The sequence below is a fragment of the Muscardinus avellanarius genome, assembly GCF_963383645.1.
Source record: "Muscardinus avellanarius genome assembly, chromosome: 15".
In the NCBI taxonomy this organism is placed as follows: Eukaryota; Metazoa; Chordata; class Mammalia; order Rodentia; family Gliridae; genus Muscardinus; species Muscardinus avellanarius.
Window position 1 is genome coordinate 84910507 of NC_137801.1, and position 26264 is coordinate 84936770.

Sequence of the window (26264 nt, forward strand, 5' to 3'; positions counted from 1 at the left end):
TCAGGGCAATTGATCAGACAGTAACAGGTACCCAAGGCAGTTAATAATTAAAGTTGTATGCCTGCTAGCCTGAGCAATTTAGCAAGACCTTGCTAATAATAATAATAATAATAATAATAATAATAATAATAATAATAACAATAATAATAACAATAACTATTATTATTATTAATACTGGGGGTATAGCTCTCAGATAGAATGACTCTGTGTTCAATCCCAGGTACCCCAAACAAGAAAAGATGCATTGATGGTTTTCCTTCTAGTTAGGAGTTCTAACATATCTTACCTGGGGTAACTAGTTCTGGATTATGAGATAAGGGACCGATAAAGAGTGTATGTAGGTCTAGTCCTGACTAGGCCTCCCAAATTGGAGATTTAGAATCAGATTAAAGTAAGCCTGTATAGGCGGCTTCAAAAAACTAAGCCAATTCCTTCATTCGCAGTGTCTACAGTGCCTGAAATGGAGGTGGTGCTTGTAGATGGGACTTACAGGTTTTGCTTTGTTCTATAATTGAAATATACCAAATGGGTGGGCTGTGGCGTGCAATGTTCTGAGGCATGAAATAAATTGGAAGCATCCTCTGTATTTAGACAGTCCATGAAAGGTGAGTTTTCCTGGAGAATACATTAAAGTGTATTGGCCCCCATTCAGAGACACCTTAGAGGAGAATTCCTACTAAGACTGGACGAAGATGTAGAAGAAAGCGGGTGCCAAGTCATGACTCTCCAGTTGGTGTGATTAGTAAATGATCTTTGCTTCTGTAAACATTTCGGTATTTTTCAAAAGTTGCTTTGGTCCTTCCTTCCTTCCTTCCTTCCTTCCTTCCTTCCTTGTACTGGGGATTGAATCCAGGGGTATTCTATATCTGAGCTATGCTCCCAGCCCCTTTTTTATATTTTTAAATTTAAAATGAGGGGAATAAAGCCGCTCTTTCTATTGCGATGTGGGTTAAAGAGTCTTCTGTAGAAAAATCGCGAAGAATTACATGGGGAAAGAGAAGGGACCATGGTCAGAGAAGTTTATTCTGTTGCTACTATTTTTTACAGATAATTTTAAACCACGGGGTTGCGTAAAATTGAACAGATGTTTGTTCATTTGCTAATTACATTCTTGGCATCTTTACCATGCCATGAAACTCTCCAAAAAGAAGAAACAGTCAAGAGCTTGGTCCACAGTTGGTTTTGAGGGGCGTTTTCTGGTGTTAGCATTCTTCAGAATACACTTTGCGTAGCTCTGGCATAAAGCAGGGTCAGTTGAAGAACAGTGTAGTCCCCTCCTGTGCCTTGCCTGGCTCCTGGGGACAGGCACACTCCTAATTTCTGCAACACAGGTAGTGTCCTGTGCATGGGGGCAAGGGGCTTCAAGGGACCACAGAGCTTGGACCCTGGGGCAGTCTGGTGCTAGAAGATGTCATCTGGGTGTTTGGAGAGAAAAATCCTCCCGTGTGGGACAAGAGGGGTCAAGCTGGTGACTCCTCCATCTCTGGGAGAACGTGGCGAGCTCGCTACATTTCCAATGCAGACGCTTGGTGATGTGTCTGGGGCTGACTGAGAGCAGCCAGGGCTCTTCTCTCCTCCGGAGATGTAATGAGAACATCTTTACTCTTAACCACCGTTATCAGAGAGCGTCTGGGTCCCCATGGGAAGCTGGCCTCATTTCACAGTGATTCTTAGTTAACAGCTATACTGGCAGCCTTTAACTGGAGCACAAGCCTTAGGCACCGTCGCCACAATCCTAAAAGGAATGTTTAAGCCTTTTCTAAAGAAAGGTAGTATTTTCAAGAGGGTGGTCATCCTTTATCTATTTAAAATTTATTGAAATTATTAAATGGAATTAATAATTTGCCTCAAACACCCCCAGAGAAGTTCTTGGTCTCCCTGAGCTAAGACATTCCCATGTTTTTAAGGCCGCCAGACACACATTTCTCCTCTGACAACATTTCTCAGCCAACCAATGGACCCTAGAATGGGAAAAGCCAAATGTCCCAGTAGAGAAAGTCCCTCTTCCACTCTGCCGTTTCTTGGGCCACAAGAAGAATTAGCATTCTGCCTGCAAGCGTACTTCTACTGTTCCCTTTGTTTTGAGAACAGAATCACTCTTCTGGAAATTACAGGGTGCTATGAATGAGTTGCATGTCCTATTACCTCTGGTGTTTTCCCCAGGCCTGGGGCTGCCTTAATCACCACTGAAACAAAGAGGAAGCCTCTAACTTCAGTCCCACCATTCTCTCCCCACCCCCCAAGGAAAATCTCAGCAAGATCAGGCCAACACCATCCAGCTGGGCACGCTGACGCACCTCACACAGTCAGGCTTTCTCATTCTGGACCGTGCCTGTGGGTGGGGCTCTGAGCCGGCGTGAGGACCCGGAGTCCTGCTCATTGTCCACAACTTCCATGGATGGTCATATTCTTTCAGACCCACAGAATGTATGTTCAAAGAAATAATCAATGTGATGAGAACAGTCTCCTCTTAACCATGTTACTTCCTCCAAAGAGAAGGCCGAGCTGACCGTGATCACCATCCTGACTCAGCCTGGCACAGATGCTGCAATACGGTATATATGTGTGTTTTCTAATTTATGCATGCCCTCACAAGCTCTCTGGGCGCAGGACAATTCTATGTTCTCTTCTGCAACTTCCATATGCTCACCACGTGATCATCTTGTCTACCAAATGCAGACAAGATGGCCCCAGTAGTTGGTCCACACCAAAGAACTACTCTATTTTCTTTTCTTTAACTGGGAGGACTGGAAGAAATAACCCAGCTCCGATGGCTACAGCTCTCCCCGACACATCTGCTTCTGCACAATGATGGCGTACAGGAGTTTTCTTTATGTTTCAGCTCCCTCCTCATGCTTGAACCATTTTATTGGTGTTGAGACTAAGGCTTAAGGCCAGAGAATAAAAAGAGTTTAGCTGCCAGGCATGGTGGCGCACGCTTGTAATCCCAGCATTTGGGAGGCGGACAGCCTCAGCTACTTAGTGAGGCCCTTTGCAACTCAGTGAGACCCTGTTTCAAAAATAAACAGACTAGCCGGGCGTGGTGGCGCACGCTTGTAAACCCCGCGCTTGGGAGGCGGAGACAGGAGGATCGCGCTGGTTCGGAGCCAGCCTTGCTGGCTTAAGAGACCCTGTTTCCACATAAAAAAGTTAAAAAATAGGTCTGGGAGTGTAGCCTGTGGGAGTGTATCCCAGAGGAGAAGGGCTTCCAGGAACCCCAGTACCACCAATAAACAAACAAACAAACAAACAAAGAAACAAACATACTAAAAAGCAGGGCTGGAGGTATAGCTCGGAGGTACAATGCCCCTGGGTTTTATTCCAGTACCGCAAAAAAAAGGGGGGGTTATCTTGTGTTTTAGAACCAGCATTCATTCTATCAAGAGCCCCAAGAGCCAGCCCATCCTGCCCGATGCTCTGGGTTCTCGGCAAGGCCAGGAGCTCAGCACCCACCGGCTCCCCTCAACTAAGTGCACAGAGACTTGGAAACAAAACTGCGCAGCCTCCGTCTAACATGGGATTGAGGGAGAGGACAGACGTGAGGGCGCTTCTTCTGAGCCATGAGATGTTCGGTTGTATCAAGACACAGAGCAAGCTCTCCTTGACAACACTGCAAGGCTGCAGACACGGGGTTTCTTAGAAAATCAAGGATTCCTATCAGCGCTTAGTCTCACCTGTTGAGGACCTGCCAAAGCAACACGCAGGGGCTCTGTATCCTGGTATCATAAAAGCCCAGAGTTCAGAAATTGACGTTCGGATTTCAACCCCTGCCTGCCGCTGAGTTGGCTGCATCATCCTCGAGCCTTGAGTTTCTCGGTTGTAAAATGAGGTTACCATCCTATTTTGAGGGGTATCATGAGGATTAGAGGGTGACTGCATACACTGAGAACTCCCCAAGCTTTTCTTTTTAGCACTGCAAACAATGCACCGTGTCAGGTGTGTCTACACAGCCAGGGTTAATTCCTGCAATAACCCTACGAGGAAATTGCTACCGTCATCACCCCCATTTTACAAAAGGGGAAACTGAGGCTGAGAGAGATTTAGTGGCTAGACACGGTGGCAGGAATCAAAACCAAGTCTCTCTGATCCTCAACCCGCACAGCTTCTTGCCAACCATTTCCTGGAAGACCAGACATATAATAACAATAACAACAACAACAAGAATAATAATACTGCATTACCTCAGAAAGACAAGCTGATGACCAGGACGCAAAGTAGGGGAGTGTGAGCGTCATTACCCAGGGATTACAAACAGCTCTCCAATGGTTTCCCTTTTGAATACAAGGATCATATTTTCACATCTTCCCCAAAGAAAACTACACACGGTTCTGAACACACTACAGGCACTCAGTTAATCCTCACAGGGCTTCCATGGCAATTCACGCAGAAAGCGGCCTCACGCCCGACTCAGAATACACGATCACATGCCCCAAAGGAACCAGGCATCCCCTCAAGCCTGAGAGGCCCGCCTCACACAAAGCTAGTGTTCTGAAGACGATGAAGGCTTTGCTCTCAAGCAAAACACTTCTGATCTCATCGGCAATATCATGCGAGTGAGAATTATTCATGTCAGGGCCTGCAGGTGGGATTGGGGAAAGGGTCTCCCGTGTTACTGCTATAAAACCTGCACAACCACAGACTCTGCGATGGAGAGAATCTGAGTTTGCGTTTGTTCTGTTTTCCCCAATTGTGATGAGAGGGACCATGTTATCACTGCCATCTTGGCGAAGGGATCAGGTTTTATTTTGGTGGTACTGGGAGTGGAACCCAGAGGCTTTCTACCTCCGGGCTATACTCCCAGACATTTTTTAAAATATTTTATTTGGAAACAGGGTCTCACTAAGTTGCTGAGAGCCTCACTAAGTAGCTGAGGCTGGCTTCGAACCCGTGCGATCCTCCTGTCTCAGCCTCCCAAGCGCGGGGATGACGAGCGTGCGCCACCACGCCCGGCTCAGGGATCAGGTTTTAACAAACATTCTACACCCCTTGCCCCATCTGAGGGTGAGAGGGAGGGCCGGTGGCCTCTCTACGCTGGTACCTTTGCAAAGAGGGTTTCCAACAGAAATGTTCTGGGGCAGGAAGGAGGGGCTGGAGCAGGACGATGGCTTGGGTGTGATGCGCCCTCCATGGGCTCCTGTGCGGGAAGCTGGGTCCTCAGTATGGCAATGTAGTGAGACAGTGGGACTGTTAAAAGATGAGTCCTAGTGGGAGGCGGCAAGACTGGCCTCTCCACGTGCTGCGTGATCTCTCTCTCACAAACGTGCCCGCCAGGATGCCTTCCACCATGAGGTCCTCACCAAAGCCCAGCCGAGGCTGCGCCATGCCCTCAGACCTCCAGAACTATAAGCTAAATAACACTCTTTTCTCGATAAAGTACCCAGCCTCAGGGATTTTGTTATAGCAACGGAAAGTGAACCAAGACAGGGGATATGTCCCTAGTCCAAAGTGAATGGGGTTTAGAAATGAATGAAAAGAAACTCCATTGGCCAGCTTTTCATCACTGTGAAATAACACCCGAGATGAATCAGTTTAAAGGGAGGGAAGGTTAGAGCCGGGCGTGGTGGCGCACGCTTGTAATCCCCGCGCTTGGGAGGCAGAGACAGGAGGATCGCGCAGGTTTGAAGCCAGCCGCGCGCGCTGGCTTAGGAGACCCTGTTTCCAAAATGAAAATGTAAAAATAGGTCTGGGAGTGTAGCCCCGAGGTAGAAGGGCTTCCAGGAACCCCAGTACCACCAAAAAAAAATAAATAAAAAAAATAAAGGGAGGGAAGGTTAGAGCCGGGCGTGGTGGCGCACGCTTGTAATCCCAGCGTTTGGAAGGCTGAGACAGGAGGATCGTGGTTCAAGGACAGCCTCAGCTACTACTTAGTGAGGCCCTTTGCAACTCAGTGAGACTCTGTTTCAAAATAATGAATAAAAAATAGGGCCAGGGGAGGGTGTATCTTGAAGGTATAAAGTTCCTGGGTTCCATCCCCAGTACTGAAAAAAAAAAAAAAAAGGAGGGAGGGTTTATTTTGGCTCATGGCTTTAGAGGTTTCAGTCTCTGGTCACTTGGCGCCATGGCTTTGGGCCTATGGAGCATGGCGCACCATGGTAGGAACATATAACAGAGGACCCCTGTTCTCCTCATGGCAGCCCGGAAGCTACAACAGAGAATGGAAAGGGCTGGGGTTCCAATCTCCCCTTTAAGGGCACGCCCCCAACAACCTAACTTCCTTCCACTAAGCCCCGCCTCTTAAAGGCTCCACCACCTCCCAATAGCACCGTGGGCTGGGGACCAAGCTTTAACAGTGGTCCTTTGGGGGACTCTCTGAATTCAAACCACAGCAGAAATTGCACATAATCGGATTCATTTCTAGGAACATATAGCTGAGATTTTTTCCTTGCATGTATTTATTTGCTGATTTCTGAGAATGGCAGAGCCTGAACATATATTTTTCTCTCTTCCTGATTCAGAGGCGAGTGGTGCAGTAAACAGGCAGAGCTGAAGCCACGGTAGTTGGAGAGAGGGATTACTGTTGAATTTTTTTATTTTTTGGGTGGTGGTACTGAAGATGGAACCCAGAGGCATTTGACCTCCGAGCTACACCCCCTGCCCCATTTTTTATTCTTTATTTTGAAACAGGGTCTCACTGAGTTGCAGAGAGCCTCACTAAATAGCTGAGGCTGTCCTCCGGTCTCAGCCTCCAGAATGCTGGGATTACAAGCATGTGCCACCACGCCCAGCCTCTGTTGAAATTTTTATCGCAAGAATTTCCACACATATGGGAAAGTAGAAATCAGAGTAAAATAGGATCGCAGTGGAAATAAGTCCTCCTCCTAAACCAACTTCACTCCATCCATCGCTGGCCATGCCTCTGCTCCCTGATTTTTTTTTTTTTTTAAAGGAAATTGAGAAGAATTCAAAACCATCTAGACCCCTCCACGCCTTGCAGGTTCAGATCCCGCCGGGGGGGGGGGTGGCTGGGGATTTGTGATTCCCATGGCTGCCTCCCTAGGGCACCTGGATAGACAGTCACGCCGGAGCCTCAGGCTGGGAGACCGTGGAGGGCTCCATGCTTGTAAGTGACAGCCAAAGGAAGGGAGGAGGCGTAGTCTCACCTGAGTAGGCTCACAAGGGGCTGTCGCAGGGGATGAGGCGGCCTGCTACATAACAACCGCAGAAGCTGGAAGGAACGAGGCTGGAGGGAGGGGGCAGGAAGCTTCTAACCCTCCCCCCAGAGCTGAGCACCGCTACCTGCAGATTTGGATAAACTGGGCACAGGGATGACACTCGGCCATTCTTCTCCTTGATGTTTATTAATGGGGACCGAACCCAGGGTCTTTCTACCTCTGAGCTACACCCCTACCCCTGTTTTCATTTTTTATTTTGAAACAGGGTCGTGCTAGGTAATTGAGAGTCTAGCTATGCTGCTGAGGCTGGCCTCGAACCTGTGATTCTCCTATCTCGGCCTCCTAAACACTGGGATTATAGGCATGTGACACCATACCCAGTCATGTTTAGCCTTTTTTGTGTGTGTGTGTGGTACTGGGGGTAGAACCCAGGGGCTTTCTACCTCTGAGCTATATTCCAGACCTATTTTTTATATTTTATTTGGTTTTTTTTTGGGGGGGTGGTACTGGGGTTCCTGGAAGCCCTTCTACCTCTGGGTTACACTCCCAGACCTATTTTTATATTTTTTTAAAATTTGGAAACAGGGTCTCCTAAGCGAGCACGCGCGGCTGTCTTCGAACCTGTGAGATCCTCCTGTCTCTGCCTCCCAAGTGCGGGGATAACAAGCGTGCGCCACCACACCCGGCTTTCTTTTTTTATATTTTATTTGGAAACAGGGTCTCACTAAGTTGCTAAGAGCCTCACTAAGTAGCTGAGGCTGGCTTCGGACCTGTGCGATCCTCACGTCTCAGCCTCCCAAGCGCGGGGATTCCAAGTGTGCGCCACCACGCCCAGCTCATTCTTTTTTTTAAATTGGTACATTGTAGTCATACATCTTAATGGGGTACAAGATGGCGGAAGCGTACACGCACACATCACTCTTTTAGCCCTTCCCCAACTCCCACTCCCTCCCTCCTTCTCACGCGGGGCTTAGTGATTGACTTTGATTGTTTGTGAATGTACATTAGGGAGTTTCCCCTTCCCCCTCCCCTCCCTCAGTCAGGTCTCCTTATTTGCCCACCTGTGGTTTCTCCTTCTTTGTCTAGAGTTCCTTCTACAACCCTTTTCCTCCCTAGCTTCCGCATATGAACATTCAGCCATTCAAGTGACCTTCAAATTGTCAATGTCATTGTCTATACCTCCTACCTACTAGCTATTCAACAAACTGCCCAGGAAGAAATAAACACGGAAGGACAGGATTATAAGAGTTCTGGGGCGGCAGCTACCAAGCTAGTATTTCTCATTGACCCCAACCATGGTGCAAAGCGACTCTAATAGCCCCAACTTCGAGGACACCCATCCGATGTCCAAAAAGGAGAGCACTCTGGTGCTTCTCAGTAATGATGGGGAAAGGGGGGGTAGTGACGATGCTATCATATCCAAAGCCACAGCTCCCCATCAACAAAGCCAGGACTTGAACCCTGGCCGGCGTGGCTACCCACCCCCCTCGCCAAGCAGCGTGTGTCTTGGAAAAGCAGTAACCCGAGGCCTCCAAAGGAAGACCGGAGGCGCCGGGGGCGACACACGGACACGTGAAAAACCCGGGCTGCTGGGTAGATCCTAGACACACAGTCAATTCGCTGGTGAAGAGCCAGCTCCAGGGAGCTGCCCTGAAACGCTTCCAGACGGCCCCACAATATTTCAATGGGAGAGCGCGGCCACCGCATCCCACGGTTGCGGTGTCATCGGTGCTTTTATTAAATAGAGCAAGGGCCGGCAAGATCCAGCCGGACGGACAGAGGGACCTGGAGCGCTGCTGAGGCTGGGGCCCGCTTACCTCTTGGCTTTGTCTTTCTCATCTTCATCCATTAGATTTTCTATGCAGTTTTCCCTGCAAAACAAAAGAAAACCGGACGGTTATCATCTGCTCGGTTATGGGTCTTCCTGGTCGTCGTTATTTTGGTTTCATGCATGTGCCCGAGCCCAGCAGCTCTTGGACTTCTGGGTTGCAGCACTCCTAGACGCTCTCAAAATGTGCTGAGGACTCCAGCCTCTCTCGCGTATGTGGGCGGGAGAGCCGTTAGAGACGTGGGATGCTTGCTCTCGTGCCTGCAGGTGTCAGAGTGATGGCATCACCACATGTTCAAGTAGCTTCTGGAAAAGTCTACTGCACACTCATGACAGAGTGAGTTTTTTGTTGTGTGATTTTTTGCGTGTGCGGTACTGGAGATGGAACCCAGGGGCATTCTACCTCCGAGCTCTGCCCCCCAGTCATATTTTTTATTCTTTATTGTGAACCAGGGTCTCACTAAGTTGCAGAGAGCCTCACTATGTAGCTGAGGCTGTCTGAGAACCATGATCCTCCCTCCTGTCTCAGCCTCCCAAGTCCTGGGATTACAAGTGTGAGCCACCACTTGTAATTTCTTTTAAAGTAGATGATTATTAGGAAAAAGAATGTTACCTTCATTGGCCCCAGGAGTCCCCAGACCATACTTTGAGACCTGCTCTGTAGACCCAGCTTAATGGAGTAGCACATGAATTAATCTCAAGCTTTAAATCAACAAGTTCTTCCTGGAAGAACTGGAGATTGAACCCAGGGGCATTCTACTTTCAAGCTACACCCCCAGAGCTTTTTATTTTATTTTTATTTATTTTATTTATTTATTTTTTGGTGGTACTGGGGTTCCTGGAAACCCTTCTACCTCCAGGCTACACTCCCAGACCTATTTTTATACTTTTTTATTTGGAAACAGGGTCTCTTAAGCCAGTGCGGCTGGCTTCGAATCTGCGCGATCCTCCTGTCGTCTCTGCCTCCCAAGTGCAGGGATTACAAGTGTGCGCCACATACCCGGCTTTTTTTTTTTTTTTTTTTTTTGAGACAGGGTCTCACTAAGTTGCTGAGTGTTTTGCTGATTGCTGAGATTGGCTTTGAATCTGCAATCCTCCTGTCTCAGTCTCCTGAGTTCTTCCCTTAAGGTGCGAAGGGAGAGAAGGCTTGTAGATGACTGAAATTAAGTGGCCATCTAGGAGTGTTTTTGTAGTACCAAGTCACTTAATCTCTGTCAGCCCAGAGATCTCAGCCCAGAGCCTCTGAAGTCAGACCTTAGAAACCCACACTATGCAGGCCAGGCGTGGTGGGCACGCTTGTAATCCCCGCGATTGGGAGGCCGAGACAGGAGGATCGCACAGGTTCCAAGCCAGCCTCAGCTACTTAGTGAGGCTTTCAGAAACTTAGCGAGACCCTCTTTCCAAATAAAATATTTTTTTAAAAAAAGGTCTGGGCGTATAGCCCGGAGGTAGAAAGCCTCTGGGTGCCACCCCTAGTACCACCAAAAAGAAACCCACGTTATGCAAACACACCAGCAACTGCTCTAGAAATTTTAAGTTTTAGTTGAGGGAGTGTGCGTGTGTGTGTGTGTGTGTGTGTGTGTGTGTGTGTGTGTGTAATACTGGGGATAGAACTCAGGGGCATTCTATCTCTGAGCTACACTGTTGGTCCTTTTTATTTTTGGAACAGGGTCTTGCTAAGTTGCTGAGGCGCTCACTAAAGTGCTGAGACTGGCCTTGAACCTGTGATCTTCCTGTCTCAGCATCCCAAGTACTGGGATAAAGGCATGTACCACTACACTCTGCTTTAAAGGTCATTTATTTATTGTTTTTACTGTTGATTGAACCCAGGGGCATTCTACCTCCAAGTTACACGCCCAGACCTTTTTATTTTATTTTTTTTTTAAAATTTTGAGACAGGGTCTTATGAAGTTGCTGAGTGCCTTGCTGAGTTGCTGAGCCTGGCTTTGAATCTGCGATCCTCCTGTCTCAGCCTCCCAAGTACCGGGATCATAAATAGGCACGCACCACCATGACCTGCTTGCAATAAAGTTGTTAACTGTATCTCTCCCTGAGATCACGTGGTTTTGTGATCTGGGGTTACCTATGTGCACAGGTCTGAGCCCAAACGAGGAAGGGTTATCCCGAAGCCACTGTCTCTGTCGACGCACTCGGCAAATGGCAGGCATATTTAAGGACAGACAACGAGAAATGTGCTCGGCCGCTGAGGTTTGTATCACAATTAAAATGGGGTTAACACATCTGCAAACAGCCATGTGCTTAATGTTTTTCAGATGGAATCTGCTCAAAGCCTTCTGACATGAAAAACAGAGGGGCGATTCATTACAGGATGTTCTGCCCACGGCCTGCGCTCCCAAGGGGCCTGGTGGCCGCCCGATGTCCAGAGCGAGACCGAGGTCCTGGGATGATGAGTCCGGCACCAGCAGCCCCTGGACAGAGCGCTCACAGGAGGGCTGGCTCCGGATGCTGTTTGGATGTGTGGAGTCACTCAGTCATAAACTAAACATCTAAAAATGACTAATGGCGACTCTATCAATTCCATCTTTTCTGATTTCTATCTGTTTATCCTTAAACATTTCCTGAATCCATGAAGCCAGGATGCTGTACACCCACTCCCCCTCTTCCCTGTCTGTCCCAGGTCCCTGCCTGATTCCGACCGCTTGAGCCCTGTGCAGGCCCCATAAACGGCTCCCACGCCAAGAGAAAGCCTCCAAGCTCCCCGCGGCACCTGCCACCAAGGTTCTGTGCTGACACTGCCGGTTTTGTTACCTCTACTGTCTCTGGTGTCTTTCACATTTATGTTGTTGTTTTACTTAAAAAAAAACTGGTGAGCTGGGCGTGGTGGCGCACACTTGTAATCCCAGTGCTCAGGAGGCTGAGACAGGAGGATCGCAGGTTCACGGCCAGCCTCAGCTACTTACTGAGGCCCTCCGCACCTTACTGAGACCCTGTTTCAAAATTAAAGAATACAAAAAATTGGGTTGGGGTGTAGATCGGAGGTAGAATGCTCTCTCTCTCGTATTCTGTCTGTCTGTCTGTCTCTTTCTTTCTCTCTCTCTCTCTCTCTCTCTCTCTCACACACACACACACACACACACACACATACACACGAGTAAAGATGGCCCATTGTGTGTGTGTGTGTGTGTGTGTAGTTGCTATTGGGGATTGAACCCAGAAGCATTCTACTTCTGAGTTCCATCCCAGCCCTATTTTATTTTATCTTATTTTTTATTTTGAAATGAGTCTCACTACAACCCTTGTTTAGTTGCTGAGGCTGTCCTCGGACCTGTGATCCTCCTGTCTCAGCCTCCCAAGTACCAGGAGTACTGCCCTGCGCCATCATGCCCAGCTTATCTTAACCATTTAGATAGAAATTTGTGAGCAGCTATGTTTTCATGACCACAGAATACCAAGGTAGAGAAAATGAGGTTAAGTGAAGAAGTTCTATTTGGAGCTGAGAAATACTTGTTGGTGTGATCAACCCCACAATGACACCGTCTTCATTCCAGATAACACATGTCCTCCATGGGCCGGCTACTCAGGAGGTTTAAGAATCAGGGACCCAACAGAAAGCAGGTGGCACTCCATACTTGGAGAAGGGCTTATTTACAAAGGTGTGTGTGGGGAGAGGAGACCAAGAAGGAGAGGGTAGCCGCCTGGGGTTGGTGCCACTGAGCTAAAAGACAAGATGCAAATGGCTCCCCAGATCTGGAAGGATTGACAGAGGGACACGGCCAAGTAGAGATTCAAGGGAATAAATACCCTCACCTCATTTTCCCCAACCCATGATTTAAAAACACGAGAGCAGAGAACGTTCTCATATGCCCTATACTCGGGTTTCTCTATTATTAGCATCTTACTTTAGTACAGTAGATTAGTTCACCAATAATGAACCAATCCTAACACATGATTGCTAGGCAAAGTCCTTCCTGTCTTCCGATTCTTTGTAGTGTTTACATAATGTCTTTCCCCCCCCCCATTCCAGGACCCCACTCATGATACTAGATTACATTTCCATGTCTCCTTGGGCTTTTCTCGGTCATGTTTCTCAGACTTCCCCTGTTTGTGAAAACCTTGACAATTCTGAGAAGTATCTGAGTATGTCCTTCAGTTTCCTCGTGGTCAGACTGGACGTGTGGGTTTGGGGTGGAAGACCCCACCTGGGAGGCACGGCACCACCCTTACCACGTCAACGAGACTCGTCGCCGAGGCTTAATCACCTGGCTGAGGTAGTGACGCTCGTTATTAACGCTGACATAGGATGTGGGCAATAGGGTTTTCTTGGTATTTCAGATATCCTTTTTGGGGATGAAGAATCTTTAAATCTAAAGCAGGAGATCCAGTTATAAATCTGAACGAAGTACAAGGAACCCCTTTCCCTGTTTTTAGACTTTGATATGCCATTCTTGAACTTCTGTCTGACTAATAATTGGACCCATCGCACTACACTCAGAGTTCCTTTACCTGAAAACGTAACTCAGCCCAGCACGGAGGCAAGCCTGTCATCCCAGTAATTAGGTGGCTGAGACAGAAGGATCACAGGTTCGCAGCCAGCCTCAGCTACTTAGTGAGATCCTATTTCAAAATAAAAAATAAAATAAGGCTGGGAATATATCCAATTTCTAGTACCACAAAAAGATAGAGAGAAAGAAAGACTAACCTACTGTTTAAACAAAACTTATTCTGTTTTCTGACTCCGCAACACCCTAGGTTTGTAGCACACTGTCCTTCACTCCAGCGGTTTCATAGCAATTCTTGCTATCAGTGTAGAATAAGCCTTCCAATGCTCGTCTTATTCCAGATTGCCCTGGGCATTCTAGGTTTTTGCATTCCCGTGTAAATTTTAGAAGTAGCCGATTGACAATATCACTTCTGGGTATCTACCCAAAAGATAGGAAGCCAAACTACCAAACTAATGCATGTGTATCTATGTTCATAGCTGCACAATTCACCATAGCCAAACTATGGAACCAGCCAAGATGTCCATCAACAGGTGAATGGATTACAAAACTGTGGGATATGTACACAATGGAATTTTACTCAGCCATCAAAAAAAAAAAAAAAACCTCAATTACATCATTTTCAGGGAAATGGATGGAACTGGAGGACATTATGCTAAGTGAGATTAGTCAGTCACAAAAAATAAGAAATCAGATGCTTTCCCTAATATGTGAGAGTTAGGGAGAAATGGGTCATAGGAGGAACTCTTGAAAAAGGAAATCCTATAGAGGAGCAAACAAGACAACCTAAAGGAGGAGAAAGGAGGAGGAAGAGGAAAATCTCTAAAACACACAATGTACTTAAACATATCGAAGTCAACCACTAAGCCAAGCAAGGGAGGGAGGGATGGGGAGGGAATAGGGTGGGAATTGGGTAGGGGTTAAATCAGCGATGTGTACATGTTTGTACACACAAGTTTTTTTACCCCAATATGATGTTGGAATATAATGTACCAATAAAAAAATTTAAAAGGAAAAAAAAAGAAGTAGCCGATTGATATCTAAGAAAAAAATGCTCGCTGCAATTTTGATTACGGCTATGTTAAACGTCGGGATCAATTTGGAGAAAGTTGACGCCTGGACAATACTGAGGGCTCTGGCGAGTAAGCACAGCATCTCCTGCTAACCCTCACTCCTAATAAGCTCTGCGAGGTAGCAGCTAAGTGTATTTGGCGCCGGGTGTGGCGGCGCACGCTTGTGATCCCAGCATTCAGGAGGCTGAGACAAGAGGATCGCGGTTCGCAGACAGCCTCAGCTACTTAGCGAGGCCCTCTGCAACTCAGTGAGACCCTGTTGAAAAAAAAAAAAGACTAAGTGTATTTGCCAATGCATTAACGTGCCCTTTGTTATTGGTGATGTTCAGTAATTCAACAGATGTTCCCTGCGTGAGGAGACAGTGGGGCCCTCTGGTGCAAAGGCCTGGCTCCCTCGTCCCTTCTGTGGGCTAGAGGGTGCATGCTGGAGAGTAGAAAGGACTTAAGTAAACACCAAGCCTGTCACCCGCTTATAACTGCCATGAGAGCAATAAAGGAGAACCGGGGGGCTGGAGTGGGGTGGTAGGTCTTGCTTTGGTATTTTGGAGGGGCCCCAGAAGACCTCCTTGAACAGATGCTTGTGACCTATGGGAAAAGAGGGGGTGAGCCATGAGGATACCTCTGGGAGAGCCCTCGGCCACGGGAGGAGCTCAGAACAGGAAGGGGCCAGGTGGAGCTGGTGCGGGGACGCCAAGTCTGGGAAGCTGCGGAGGCACCTCCGGGGCAGGGGCGATCTGGCTTCTCACCTGGGTGGGTGGGAGTGGGGATGAACAAACAGGGGGCTTGTGTAAAGGACTGACAGACACCATCCTCCAAGGCCAGCTGTGGTCCTGAGTGAACCTGAGGTCATAAAGCCTGGTTCGCTGCACGCGCTCAAGGGAGGCTCTCTGCTTTGTCGGCAAGGGTTGGGCATGACGCCTCTCCGCCCACTTCATGATGTCGAGCCCAGCGCCTCAGTCCTAGCAGGGGCTCAGTAAATGCACAGAGCATGAGGAAGGGAAGGGAGATGACCAGGGGGAGGGAGGAAAGTGGCTAGGGCCACACCCCATCCCAGTCTCCTGAAATTGCTAAGCATTTGCTTCTACAAACTTCTCCGCGAGCTGGTGTGTCCTGGGGGAGAGCTTTTACCAAGCGCCGCTGAAGCTACGACTATGTCCTCCTGACTGAAATCAAAGCAAAAGCCACTGCACGCGGGGGCTATTGACTCGGGGGCAGGCCGCTGGGTCAGGAAGGCGGTTCACATCCAAGGGCTCCTTGGCCAACCCTTGACCACTGCCCAGTTCTGATAAAGCAAAATCTCATCTTATCTCCAAGAGGAGCCTCTGAACAGAGGTGGGGGAGGGCTGTATTGAGGAAGAGGGCTTTAAATCCAGAGGCACCCAAAGACAGGTGTTCCAGCCGGAGCTGGGGATGCCTGTCCCCAGCGCCAGTTATGGGGCTTGCGGGGATGCTGAGCAGGGTGGGGTGGTGATGGGACCGGGGCCAGGCCCAGGAAGACGACTACCTGGAGGATGTAACCAAGCAAGGCCTAGGAAGCACTGGACGGTCCCAGAACCCCCAGGAAACTGTCAGAGTCACCCCTGCCGCTGGGAGGAGAGCTAAAAAGTGTGGCACCCACACCTGGGAGGACAGAAGGAGAGAAGGCCCGAGTCAGCCTTCCCGAGCCCTGACTCAGCCACTGTATGCAGCGGTCCTGTGCCTGTCCCGGCCCCAGTTAGCTTCCTGTCTGCCTCCCTCCCCGTGGTCATGAGATGAAAGGAAAGAATACACAAGGGACACCCAGCATAGTGCCTGGCACAAATACATCATCAAAAATCATTAACTGCGATTAATCGCAATATCAATATGATAATGACATAGAGGCCAGCGGTAGAAACTGGTGCTCAGGACTGTAAAAAATATCTTTAGGAGGAGCACGGTTATTGTTTTTACCAGTGTTGGAAAATGTGTGTGTGTGCATACCTTTGTGTGTGTGTGTGCATACCTTTGTGTGTGTGTGTGTGTGTGTCTGTCTGTCTGTCTGTCTGTCTGGCAGAAAGGCACACCCAGACTCACAGGCCACTGTGAGGTTCCTTGGGAGGGGAGAAAGGGATAAAATAAACAAGGAGAGAAATGACAGAGGGCGTCCTTTACAGAGCGGCCCGCAATAAACATCCGCGGACTCTAACTGAACAGGAAGAACAAAAGCCCCGTGCATGACATTTACATGCCCAGGTGACAGTTCTGCCCCAGAGACGCTAGAACACTCTTTCTCACCGTAGCCATCTATTACATAAGTGATTGGCGCTCCGGCCCTGGGTGAATGGGGCCCAGCGAGGAACAGCGTGGCTATTTTCTTGCGGTCACATCTGCCCTGGGGCTCACAGTGAATCAGAAGTCAGAGAGAAGAATGATGAATCAGACAGGTGACAGGGACCCCACAGTGGTTCGCTCCTGGGTTTCCAGAGGAGACTGCGCACAATACAAGCAGAAAGGGATCTTATTCTATCTACTAAAGGGGTCGGCAATGATTTTCTATAAATGGACACTCAGTACATATTTTAATTAGTTAACTAATTTGTGGTGCTGGAAATGGGACTCAAGGGTATTCTTCTTCTGAGCTACACCCCCAGCCCTATTTCTTATTCTTTATTTTGAAACAGGGTCTCACTAAGTAGCTGAGGCTGGCTTTGAACCTGTGAGATCCTCCTGTCTCGGCCTTCCAAGCGCTGGGATTACGAGCATGTGCCTCCACGCCCGGCTTTAATACATATTTTAGAAGCAGACCAACCGTCCTTGTTACAGCTGCTCAAATCTGCCACCATTAGGTGAATGCAGCTGTCCACAGTATGTAACTGCAGGGGCACGGTGATGTTCCAATAAAACTTTATTTACATAAACGGGCTGTGGGCCAGATGTGGCCGCTGCCCATGTTAAAGTATTAGTAAAATCACCACTCAACCTCCCTCCTCAGTGTCGCTAATGTAGAATTTTTATCCAATTCTTTTTTTTAATTCTGGTACCAGGGATTGAACCCAGGAGCCTTCTACCTCCAAGCTACACCCCCAGCCCTATTTTTTTTTTTATTTTGAAACAGGGTCTCACTAAGTTGCAGAGGGTGTCAGGAAATAATTGAGGCTGGCTGTGAACCTGCGATCCTCTTGTCTCAACCTTTCAAGTACCGGGATTACAAGCGTGCGCCACCAGGCCCACCATATGTAAAATTTTATATCATGATGTGTTTGATATATTTTTATTTGAAGCATTGTAATTATACATCAAATTGGGATATAGAGTGATAGACACATGCCCACAGCTCTCGGAGCTCGTCCCCCCCGGTCTAGCTCCCTCCCTGCCCCCTCCTGATCCCCACATTTGTCTTTACAATCTTTACAGGCGCAGCTAATCGCTCTGCGGCATCATGAATTTTCCGTGAAATGACTACTGCGGGCCTGCTGTGCTGCGAGGCAATGTGTTTACAAAATCAAATCCTGATGTTTTCAAATTGTCGGAGAAGTGGTTTGAATTATGGGTCGCTAGCTGGAAAATCCCAAACCTCCTCCCACCCTACCAACGAAACCTGGTGAATTAGTTCACTGAAAAAGATATATATATATATATATATATATATATATATATATATATATATAGATATATAGATATAGATTGAAAATGAACACGTTGAAATCAAAAGAGTCTAAACCAAGCGCTCACATCTCCCCAGTCGGCGGGGTTATTTATTGCCCACAGGGAGTGGACCTTCTGTCCCCCGAGTCGGCCCCTGGCGAGGGACATCGCGCTATCTTGGACGAATGTCTGCATCTCACACATGGGAGCTTGATTGGGTTATTTTTAAAAAGAACAGTCCCTGATATACTGCAACAGGCATTTCATCTCTCTTTATCAGTTGGGGAAGCTATGGAATTACTTCCACATTTTTGAGTTTTCCTCTCCAGGGAATGATTTTTTTTTTTTTTTTTTTTGCAGTGATTCATTGGCTGGCAGGAGGGAAAAAAGAGTTTTTCTAAAGGAAACGGATGGTGAAACCCGAGAGAGCCGGCTGCTCTTGCAATCCCGATTCCCTTTCAACTAAGGAATTCTCATCATGCCCTGGAACGTTCTGCAGCCTGGGAAAGGCAAAGGCCGACAGATCCAATCTTAATCCTAGCCCACTCTGGCACAGGCCCCCTGTAGCCACTGCTGGAGTCCCGCAGGGCTGGATTCCCAGAGGAACCCGGGAGGGACCCTCAGGACATCCCTGGCCGCAAGCAAAGGCCCCACACACATCTACACGGCCACTGCAGAGGCTTCTCCTGCCCGTTTTAACCAGGATGGATTCTGCCTTTTTCCTGTTACCCATCGTTCAAGAAAGCGGTGACACATCAAAGGAACGGGGACAGAGAAAGTAGAAAACTCCTTCCTATGTCACTGACAAGGGCCTCCTTTGGCCAGTAAAGGATTTCCAAGCTAGAAATGGTCGTGAGATCTGGGTTAAAGCTCCATCCTACGTAACTTCTTATTTTTGCCACCTCTGACACTAATGTTCCCATCATTAAAGATTCCTGCTAGGAGGCCCCGTTATGGAGAGTTCAAGACTGCATGGTGCCGCCCGCAGACGACTGGGAAGTCTGCTGGGTGACGGTGTGTGGTCAGGAGAAACCAGCAAGGGGGTAAAGGAGACTAATGAGTCATGCGCGCTGGGTCGGTAAAAGCCTTTGTTGGGATGCGCTATTCATCTGCCACCGTAGAACCGAAAGGACCCACAAAATCCTGCTCAGCCAGATGGCACCGTTGCTCCGAGCACTCTGTCCGCCTGGGAGCCTTGGTCTTGACTGTGCTCAAGGTTGCAAAGAAAATGAAGACATCAGCCGGGCGTGGTGGCACACACTTGTAATCCCTGCGCTTGGGAGGCGGAGACCGGAGGATCGCATAGGGTTGAAGCCAGCCGCGCGCGCTGGCTTAGGAGACCGTTTCCAAATAAAAATATAAAATAGGTCTGGGAGTGTAGCCCGGAGGTTGAAGGGTCTCCAGGAACCCCAGTACCACCAAATAAATAAATAAATTAATTAATTAATTAAAAGAAAATGAAGATGTCTTTGGAACAAGAAGTGAGTCGGTTTGGGACACCTGGGCTGTGGAATCACGGCTTTAAGAAACGAAGCTTCAAATAACACGGAATCTCTAGTGAGCTGCAAACAGCATGAGGCAACAGGATTCTTTTGGGAATGGGCCAGGTGTGGGTTCGAATGTCCTCCATCCTCTCTCCCTCAGTTTGTGTGGCCGGCTTCCCAGCCCGGGACAGTGACATCTCAGGGAAGCTGAAGCGGGGGAGATGAGACTCCGTTAGGACGCATGTCTGGTCCATTTCCATGGTGACGGAGGTCAAAGCCCACACTTCTAAATGAACAGTCTGGATTGGTCTGTGCATCTCACTGAGCGAGCATCCTTACTAGGCACGACTTCCCTCTTCTTTGGCCATCTTTTTTTTTTTTTTCTTTTAGTGGTACTGGCAATGAAACCCAGGGACATTCTACCTCCAAGCTACACCCCCAGCCCTATTTTTTATTCTTTATTTAGAAACAGGGTCTCACTGAGTTGCAAAGGGCCTCGCTAAGTAGCTGAGGCTGGCTGCGAACCACGATCCTACCATCTCAGCCTCCCGAAAGCTGGGATTATAAGCATATGCCACCACACCCGGCTCCATCATTTCTTTTATTTGTGGCTGAAATTGAGAATGCACTGTCTGCCCACTCTGTACAGCCAGGAGGCTGCCGCCCACCACCAGCAAGCCATGATGTTCACAAGCTGCAGGTGGTCCCCCCAGGGAAGGTCCAGGATGGTGGCCGCAGGAAGGACTTCTCTCTCTTTCCATGTGGCTCTCTGGTGATTTGTGCTACTTAACTATCGCCTTTAAGATAAAGCCAGACCCTCCCATGTCCCTTCTGTTGGCCTTGTGGAACAGTTCAGCAGAGAACTGAAGAGGCAGAAAGGGCAGCTTGTTCAAAGGTCCAGGGCGTGAGAAAGCAGGGTCCTCCGGGAGGCCCTAGGGTAGATTCGGATAGCCAGCCTCCTGCCTGCATTCTGGCCCGATGTCCTGAGGCTGCCACGATCCCACCTGCAGTCCAGCCCTGAGCTCCTGTCGGGATGCCTTTCACCTCTCCCTCCCACTGGGTCCCTTTAGACTTCTGCTCCACCAGAGCTGGGCCTTCTTAACAACCCCTGCAGAGTGCCACCTTGCTAGCCGTCACTCAAGTGCTCAAGTGTGTCATGCCGAGACCTGGTCAAGTACACACGGGTGCAGGACCGAGAGAGACGGAGACCTGGAGAATCCTATCGCCCTCTGTGACCCAGGAACTTATCACTGCAGGCCGCCAGGCTTGGGGATGAGCAGAACCTCTGTCCATTCAGTGGTTCTGAGTGAGCTCTGGCCCTCAGAACACTCCTCCCAGGCCCTGGGCTTCACGCATGCCCTGATGGTACCCGTGACTACGCAGTAATTGGGAGAGGGTACAGTTCATCATGTATGGATAAGTCAGCTCAAGACAGGTGCTTGGGATGGACTTGCGAGGCTAAAGGGCTCCCACGTAAGAATCTTAAAGGCAGGAAACAAGCCTCACTTTGGTCCCCCATCAGAGTTTCACCTAACATCAGATCATCGGGGGAGAGGCCGAGGTGGGTTGACCATCCCCTGTCCTTGGGCCACGTATTCCAGCCACTTGGGGCCAGGTCCTAAGCCCTGACCCAGGGCAAACGGACGCACACACATGCACTCAGAATTGCCATCTGCCTGACTGGGAAAGCAACTTGCTGTGCCGGGCCCTCTGGACAAGGCTCAACAGGCTTAGGTGCTGTGGGCAAACAGAGAAAGTAGGTCAGCCCTGCAGCCGGCTTGCCACGGTCATGAACCAGCCATGCGGTCGCGGCCCAGCCCGGGCCCAGGCCCAGCCCCGGGGGCTCGGGCCAGCCTCCAGGTGGTGGCAGGCAGGGCAACCAGGAAAGAGGAACACCCAGGACGACCTGAGAAACATCTCTCAGGAAAACATGGCAAAACACCCAACTGCAGAAACAGTAGTTGGACAGGAATATGCTCTCTGCCCTCTTGCTGTCAGTAAAGACAAGTCACCTGCGTCTTTATGGCGCAGGGTACCACAGGACAATTTGCACAAAGGATGCCGGCAACTGTGGTGCCACCGCCTGGTTGGCCACCTTCCTCGTCCATCTGCAGTCCTCGGTCCCCTCCGCACCTCTGTGGCTGCTGGAATAACTGGAGACCCTCTGGGGAGAAGGCGGCTTGGGATGGGTGGCACTGGGACGGGATGGGCGCAGGACCTGGCCAGGGAGGAGGCCACTGCCCTGTCTGTCCCTGGGTCCATTCTGGGCTGCAGCTGTTCAGATGGAGAGGCCTCCTCTCTGGCCGCTTGAGTGCAGAATTTGGACAAAGCACAGGATGCTTTGGGGGCAAGTTCCCTAGAGTCCAGGTAATCTAACCTACTGCCAGGGGCAGAGGCCAGGAGTCAGGTCACTTTAGGAGGGGCCAGGACACATCTGGAAACTGGGCTGGGGCTCTCAGGGAGCCAGACCTTAGGAGGACAGGATCCTGGCTCACCTCCCCAAAAGCCCGGCGGGTGCTTCTGGAGCAGGAGCAGATGAAGTTTCCCAACCAAGGCTGTGCCCAGGTCAAAGGGAGGCATCGCACAAGTTCAGAGGTTGAAGTTCTAGAGCCCCCCCTTCCCCTCAATTGCTGGACAATGTTTCTTCTGTGTTTCATTTCTATAACAAACATATAAGAAGGTTTTGTCAAAAGCCATGTTGACATGTTCAAATCTAAAAACCCACGACTTTGGTAAAATGCATCCAACCTCTTTCCTAAAATGACCTTATCTGAAAGTTTTTCTCTTACATTTTAAAGAACTAAACGGCAGATGATCAATCTTCCCTTTCTTCCTCTCTCCTGTCTCTTGGTTTTTGCTCATGAATTTATTTAGCAGATGATACATGGGATCTACTGCTGAGGAGGAAGGGCCAGGAAGGCCCTGTGTCCACTGTGACTCAGCCGTCTAACCAGCTAAGGGACCCTAACCCTCTCTCGGCCTCAGTTTCTCTCCCTCGTGGGGGCAGCTATGAACCTTAAGGATATTGTAGCTATAAGACACTTCGATTGTGTAAGACACAGGAGAAAAGCTCTGGTTATCTATTTATTTTCTAAATCACAACCCAGCAACAATGTGTAAGTTGTATTTAAATGGCTTTACATCTAAATACCAAATGCTAACCAAAGATGTCAGTCGTCTTTATTTCTCAATTTCCAAGAAAGTCAGCAGCAACCAGGGAAGCTGGGGATCGGGTCCTTTTAAGACACACTTCCCAAACTGGAAGGTCGCTAGACCCAGGGATGTCGGCTCACAGAGTATCTTTTTTGAAGAGCTGGTGGTAAACAACATTTCCCTGAACTGAATCATACTTTAAATGCGCAAATGGCTCAGGCCCACTAATTGGCAGAGCTGGAATCCCACCCACCCTTGCTAATGAGCCATCTGTGATGCAAAACTTGCGGCCAATTAGCTTGCTTAACAAAGTAGCATCCACCTGGTTTCCAGGCAACCACTGCTGACCGTGATTTTAAAAAAAAAAAAAAACAAAAAACAAAAAACTGAAATTCTGGGTAAGAAGAGAAAAGGTTTGGAATCTGTTTTTGATTTTCAGTAAAGAATTTTACATGTTTGGCCAAATTTAACCAAGTCAAAGTGAAATGCTATTAAGTTGTGCATTTGTCCTACCTAAAATTCAAAGCTTTTTTTTTTTTTTTTTAAATTCAACATTCGCCAGAGTTACTTAAGAAGCAATTCACAGCTGGGTGTGGTGGCATGTCTATAATCATAGTACTTTGGTGGCTGAGACAGGAGAATAGCAGGTTCAAGGCCAGCCTCGGCAACTTAGCAAGGCTCTCAGCAGCCCAGTAAGAACCTATTTCAAAACAAAGAAAATAAGCTGGGCGTGGTGGCGCACACGCTGGCTTGTAATTGGCTTGGGAGGCTAAAACCGAGGATCGTGGTTCGTGGACAGCCTCAGCTACTTAGTGAAGCTCTCAGCAACTCAGTGAGACCCTGTTTCAGAATAAAGAATAAAAATAGGGCAGGGGGTGTGGCTCGGAAGTCAAATGCCCTAGGTTCCATCCCCAGACCCGCAAAAAAAAAACCAAAAAGACCAATCTCTAGTAACACACACACACACACAAAGAAAGGTATAAAGGAAGAAAGACACAATTCAGTACATATTTGTGTGCAAAGATGTACACAATTCAGTACATCTTTACCTGGAGTCATACAGTTTTCAAGTCCCACATTATGCTAAATTATCACGTCTGAAAAAACAAGTGTCAAACTCTTTGAAACATGTCTAATAATCATGCCAAGGGCGACGCCCCACCTCCTTGGATGTTATAAACTTAAACAAAAAGAATTAATCATTCCAAGGCCGACCACGCCCGCCTGCACACACACAAAACACTCTTGAATGTTATAACCTTAAACAAAAATAAATTTCAGAATGTGCAAGCCTGTTTCAAAGTGGAGGAAACCAGTGAATAAATTAGACAAACACTCTGGTTTAAATAAACACACTTGAAGATTTTCTCATTTTTTTTTAAGAAGCAACACCCATTCACTACCATTCATTCATTCTTAAGAATAGAAAGGTAAAGCCGGGCGCGGTGGACACGCTTGTAATCCCGGAGCTTAGGAGGCGGAGACAGGAGGATCGTACTGGTTCGGAGCCAGCCTCGCTGGCTTAAGAGACCCTGTTTCAACATAAAAAAGTTAAAAAATAGGTCTGGGAGTGTAGCCCGGAGGTAGAAGGGCTTCCAGGAACCCCAGTACCACCAAAAAAATTTTAAAAAGAATAGAAAGGTAAAATATCTTAAGGCTGTTTTTATTTAGCCAAAGAGTTTCATGTCTCTCTCCCTCTCTCATATAGACATACATGTAAAATTTTAATAAAATGGCACTCAGTCCTCCCTAACTCTTTCCTCTAGAAATAGCTTCTCTCTGCCTGAACGTCCACTAAAGGACTCATTCAAGATTCCATCTTCAGCTGGGCGTGGTGGCTCACGCTTGTCATCCCCGCGCTTGGGAAGCTGAGACAGGAGGATCGCACAGGTTCGAAGCCAGCCTCAGTTACTGAGTGAGGCTCTTAGCAACTTAGTGAGACCCTGTTTCCAAATAAAATAGAAAATAGGTCTGGGAGTATAGTCCAGAGGTAGAAAGTACCTGGGTTCCATCCCCAGTACCACACACACACAATACACACAACACATACACACACACACACACGTGCGCGCACACACAGATTCCATCTTCTTTCACGTGGTTTTTAAAAATTATTTATTTATTTATTTGTTTATTTATTGGTGGTCATGGGGTTCCTGGAAACCCTTCTACTTCTGGGCTACACTCCCAGACCTATTTTAATTTTTTTTTATTTGGAAACAGGGTCTCTTAAGCCAGCGCGTCTGGCTTTGAACCTGCGCTATCCTCCTGTCTCTGCCTCCCAAGCGTGGGGATGACAAGCGTGCGCCACCACAACTGGTTTTTCACGTGGTTTAAACTGTTGGTCACACGTGCTCCTCCAGGACAGAAACCAAGCGCATGTTTTATAGGAATGAGCCTGTCCCCACCCTCTCTTAGGACTGCTGCTTTGGACCTATGCTTTGGACCTATTTTGAGGTCGTGGAAGCTTTCTATTAATAATAACAATAACAAAACAACCTGTCTTAGCCTTGACCACGAATGACATCTTAATGGTGTGTCTGTGCGTGAGTGTACACACTGTTTGGCAACACAGTAAGATTTAGACCATGGTAAGACCAAGAATTCAAGGGGCAGGAAGAAATTGCCAGCATCCAAGGTGATAAGCTGTGAAAGGTGTATGTATTCCTGTTCCCTGCAGAAAAACAAATGCAGAGAATTTATTTTCCACCGGTACCGCCTGCTGATAAATTCTCAAGTAAACTTGTGATCTCCTGTACCGCCCAAGAGAGAAAAGCAAATCTCACTCTTAGAGGAAGAAACTGAATTCAAGAAGAACAGCCTCGTAGAGGTTTTAAAAGACTGAGAAAATGTAATAGTTTTATTCAAAAGCAAGCTGTTTGCAAGGTAGAACATGGATCGGTTTGGGGTTGAAAAAACCCTGTAGTTCAGAATCAGGGTCATTTTTCTCTGCAGCATCTGCCCCTGCCCTGGGAGTATGTTTAAGCAGCAAGATGAGAAGAGAGGAGCCCCGGGCAGGCTCCTCATGGAAGAGAGGACTGTTCGCTTCCACTCATTTCTTTCTACAAGCTCCAGAATGCTGCACAGCCCTGTGCACACCAGGGCCTGAATCAGCTGGGAAGTGTAAATGGGTCTCAGAGTGGGGTCGGGGGCTCATCCATCTTTTTGGACTGCGGTTTCTTCCTTTGGTGGAGCAAGAAGTAAGTTTGGTAAACTACAGAACAATCTATGAATAAGAGGTTTTGAGGATGGTCACTTTGCTCAAGGACTTTTGGGGCAAGAATTACCCACAGAGGTGGCCCGGCGATGAGCAAGGAGATAAGATGAGGAAGAGTGTGAAGGGCCCACGGAGAGCAGAGTCTGGGTTCCAGCAGAGCATTCTTCACCCATGACTGTGCTGAGAGCCAAATCGCCATCAGTGCTAAGCATCTTCTTTCCTCTCGGGAGCTGGTAGGCAAATCTCAGTATCTTCAAGCACCTGAAGGTCAGATTTATGCAGCCACCGTGCCCAGGGCTCACAGAGCTCTCTGGGCATGAGTCCGATGATT

General features: G+C 48.3%; 1 protein-coding gene across 1 annotated transcript in view; it reads right to left on the minus strand.

The window, feature by feature from the left end:
• Positions 1–8982, minus strand: part of NPAS2 (neuronal PAS domain protein 2) — a gene marked incomplete at its 3' end in the record, with an annotated part of 84050 nt that extends 75068 nt beyond the window's left edge. Inside the window, exon 1 of the mRNA XM_080711846.1 lies at positions 8930–8982. Within this exon, the coding sequence (XP_080567972.1) occupies positions 8930–8961 (32 nt within the window). The 5' untranslated portion in view covers positions 8962–8982. The remainder of the gene's footprint in view (positions 1–8929) is intronic.
• Between the last annotated feature and the right edge of the window lie 17282 nt (positions 8983–26264).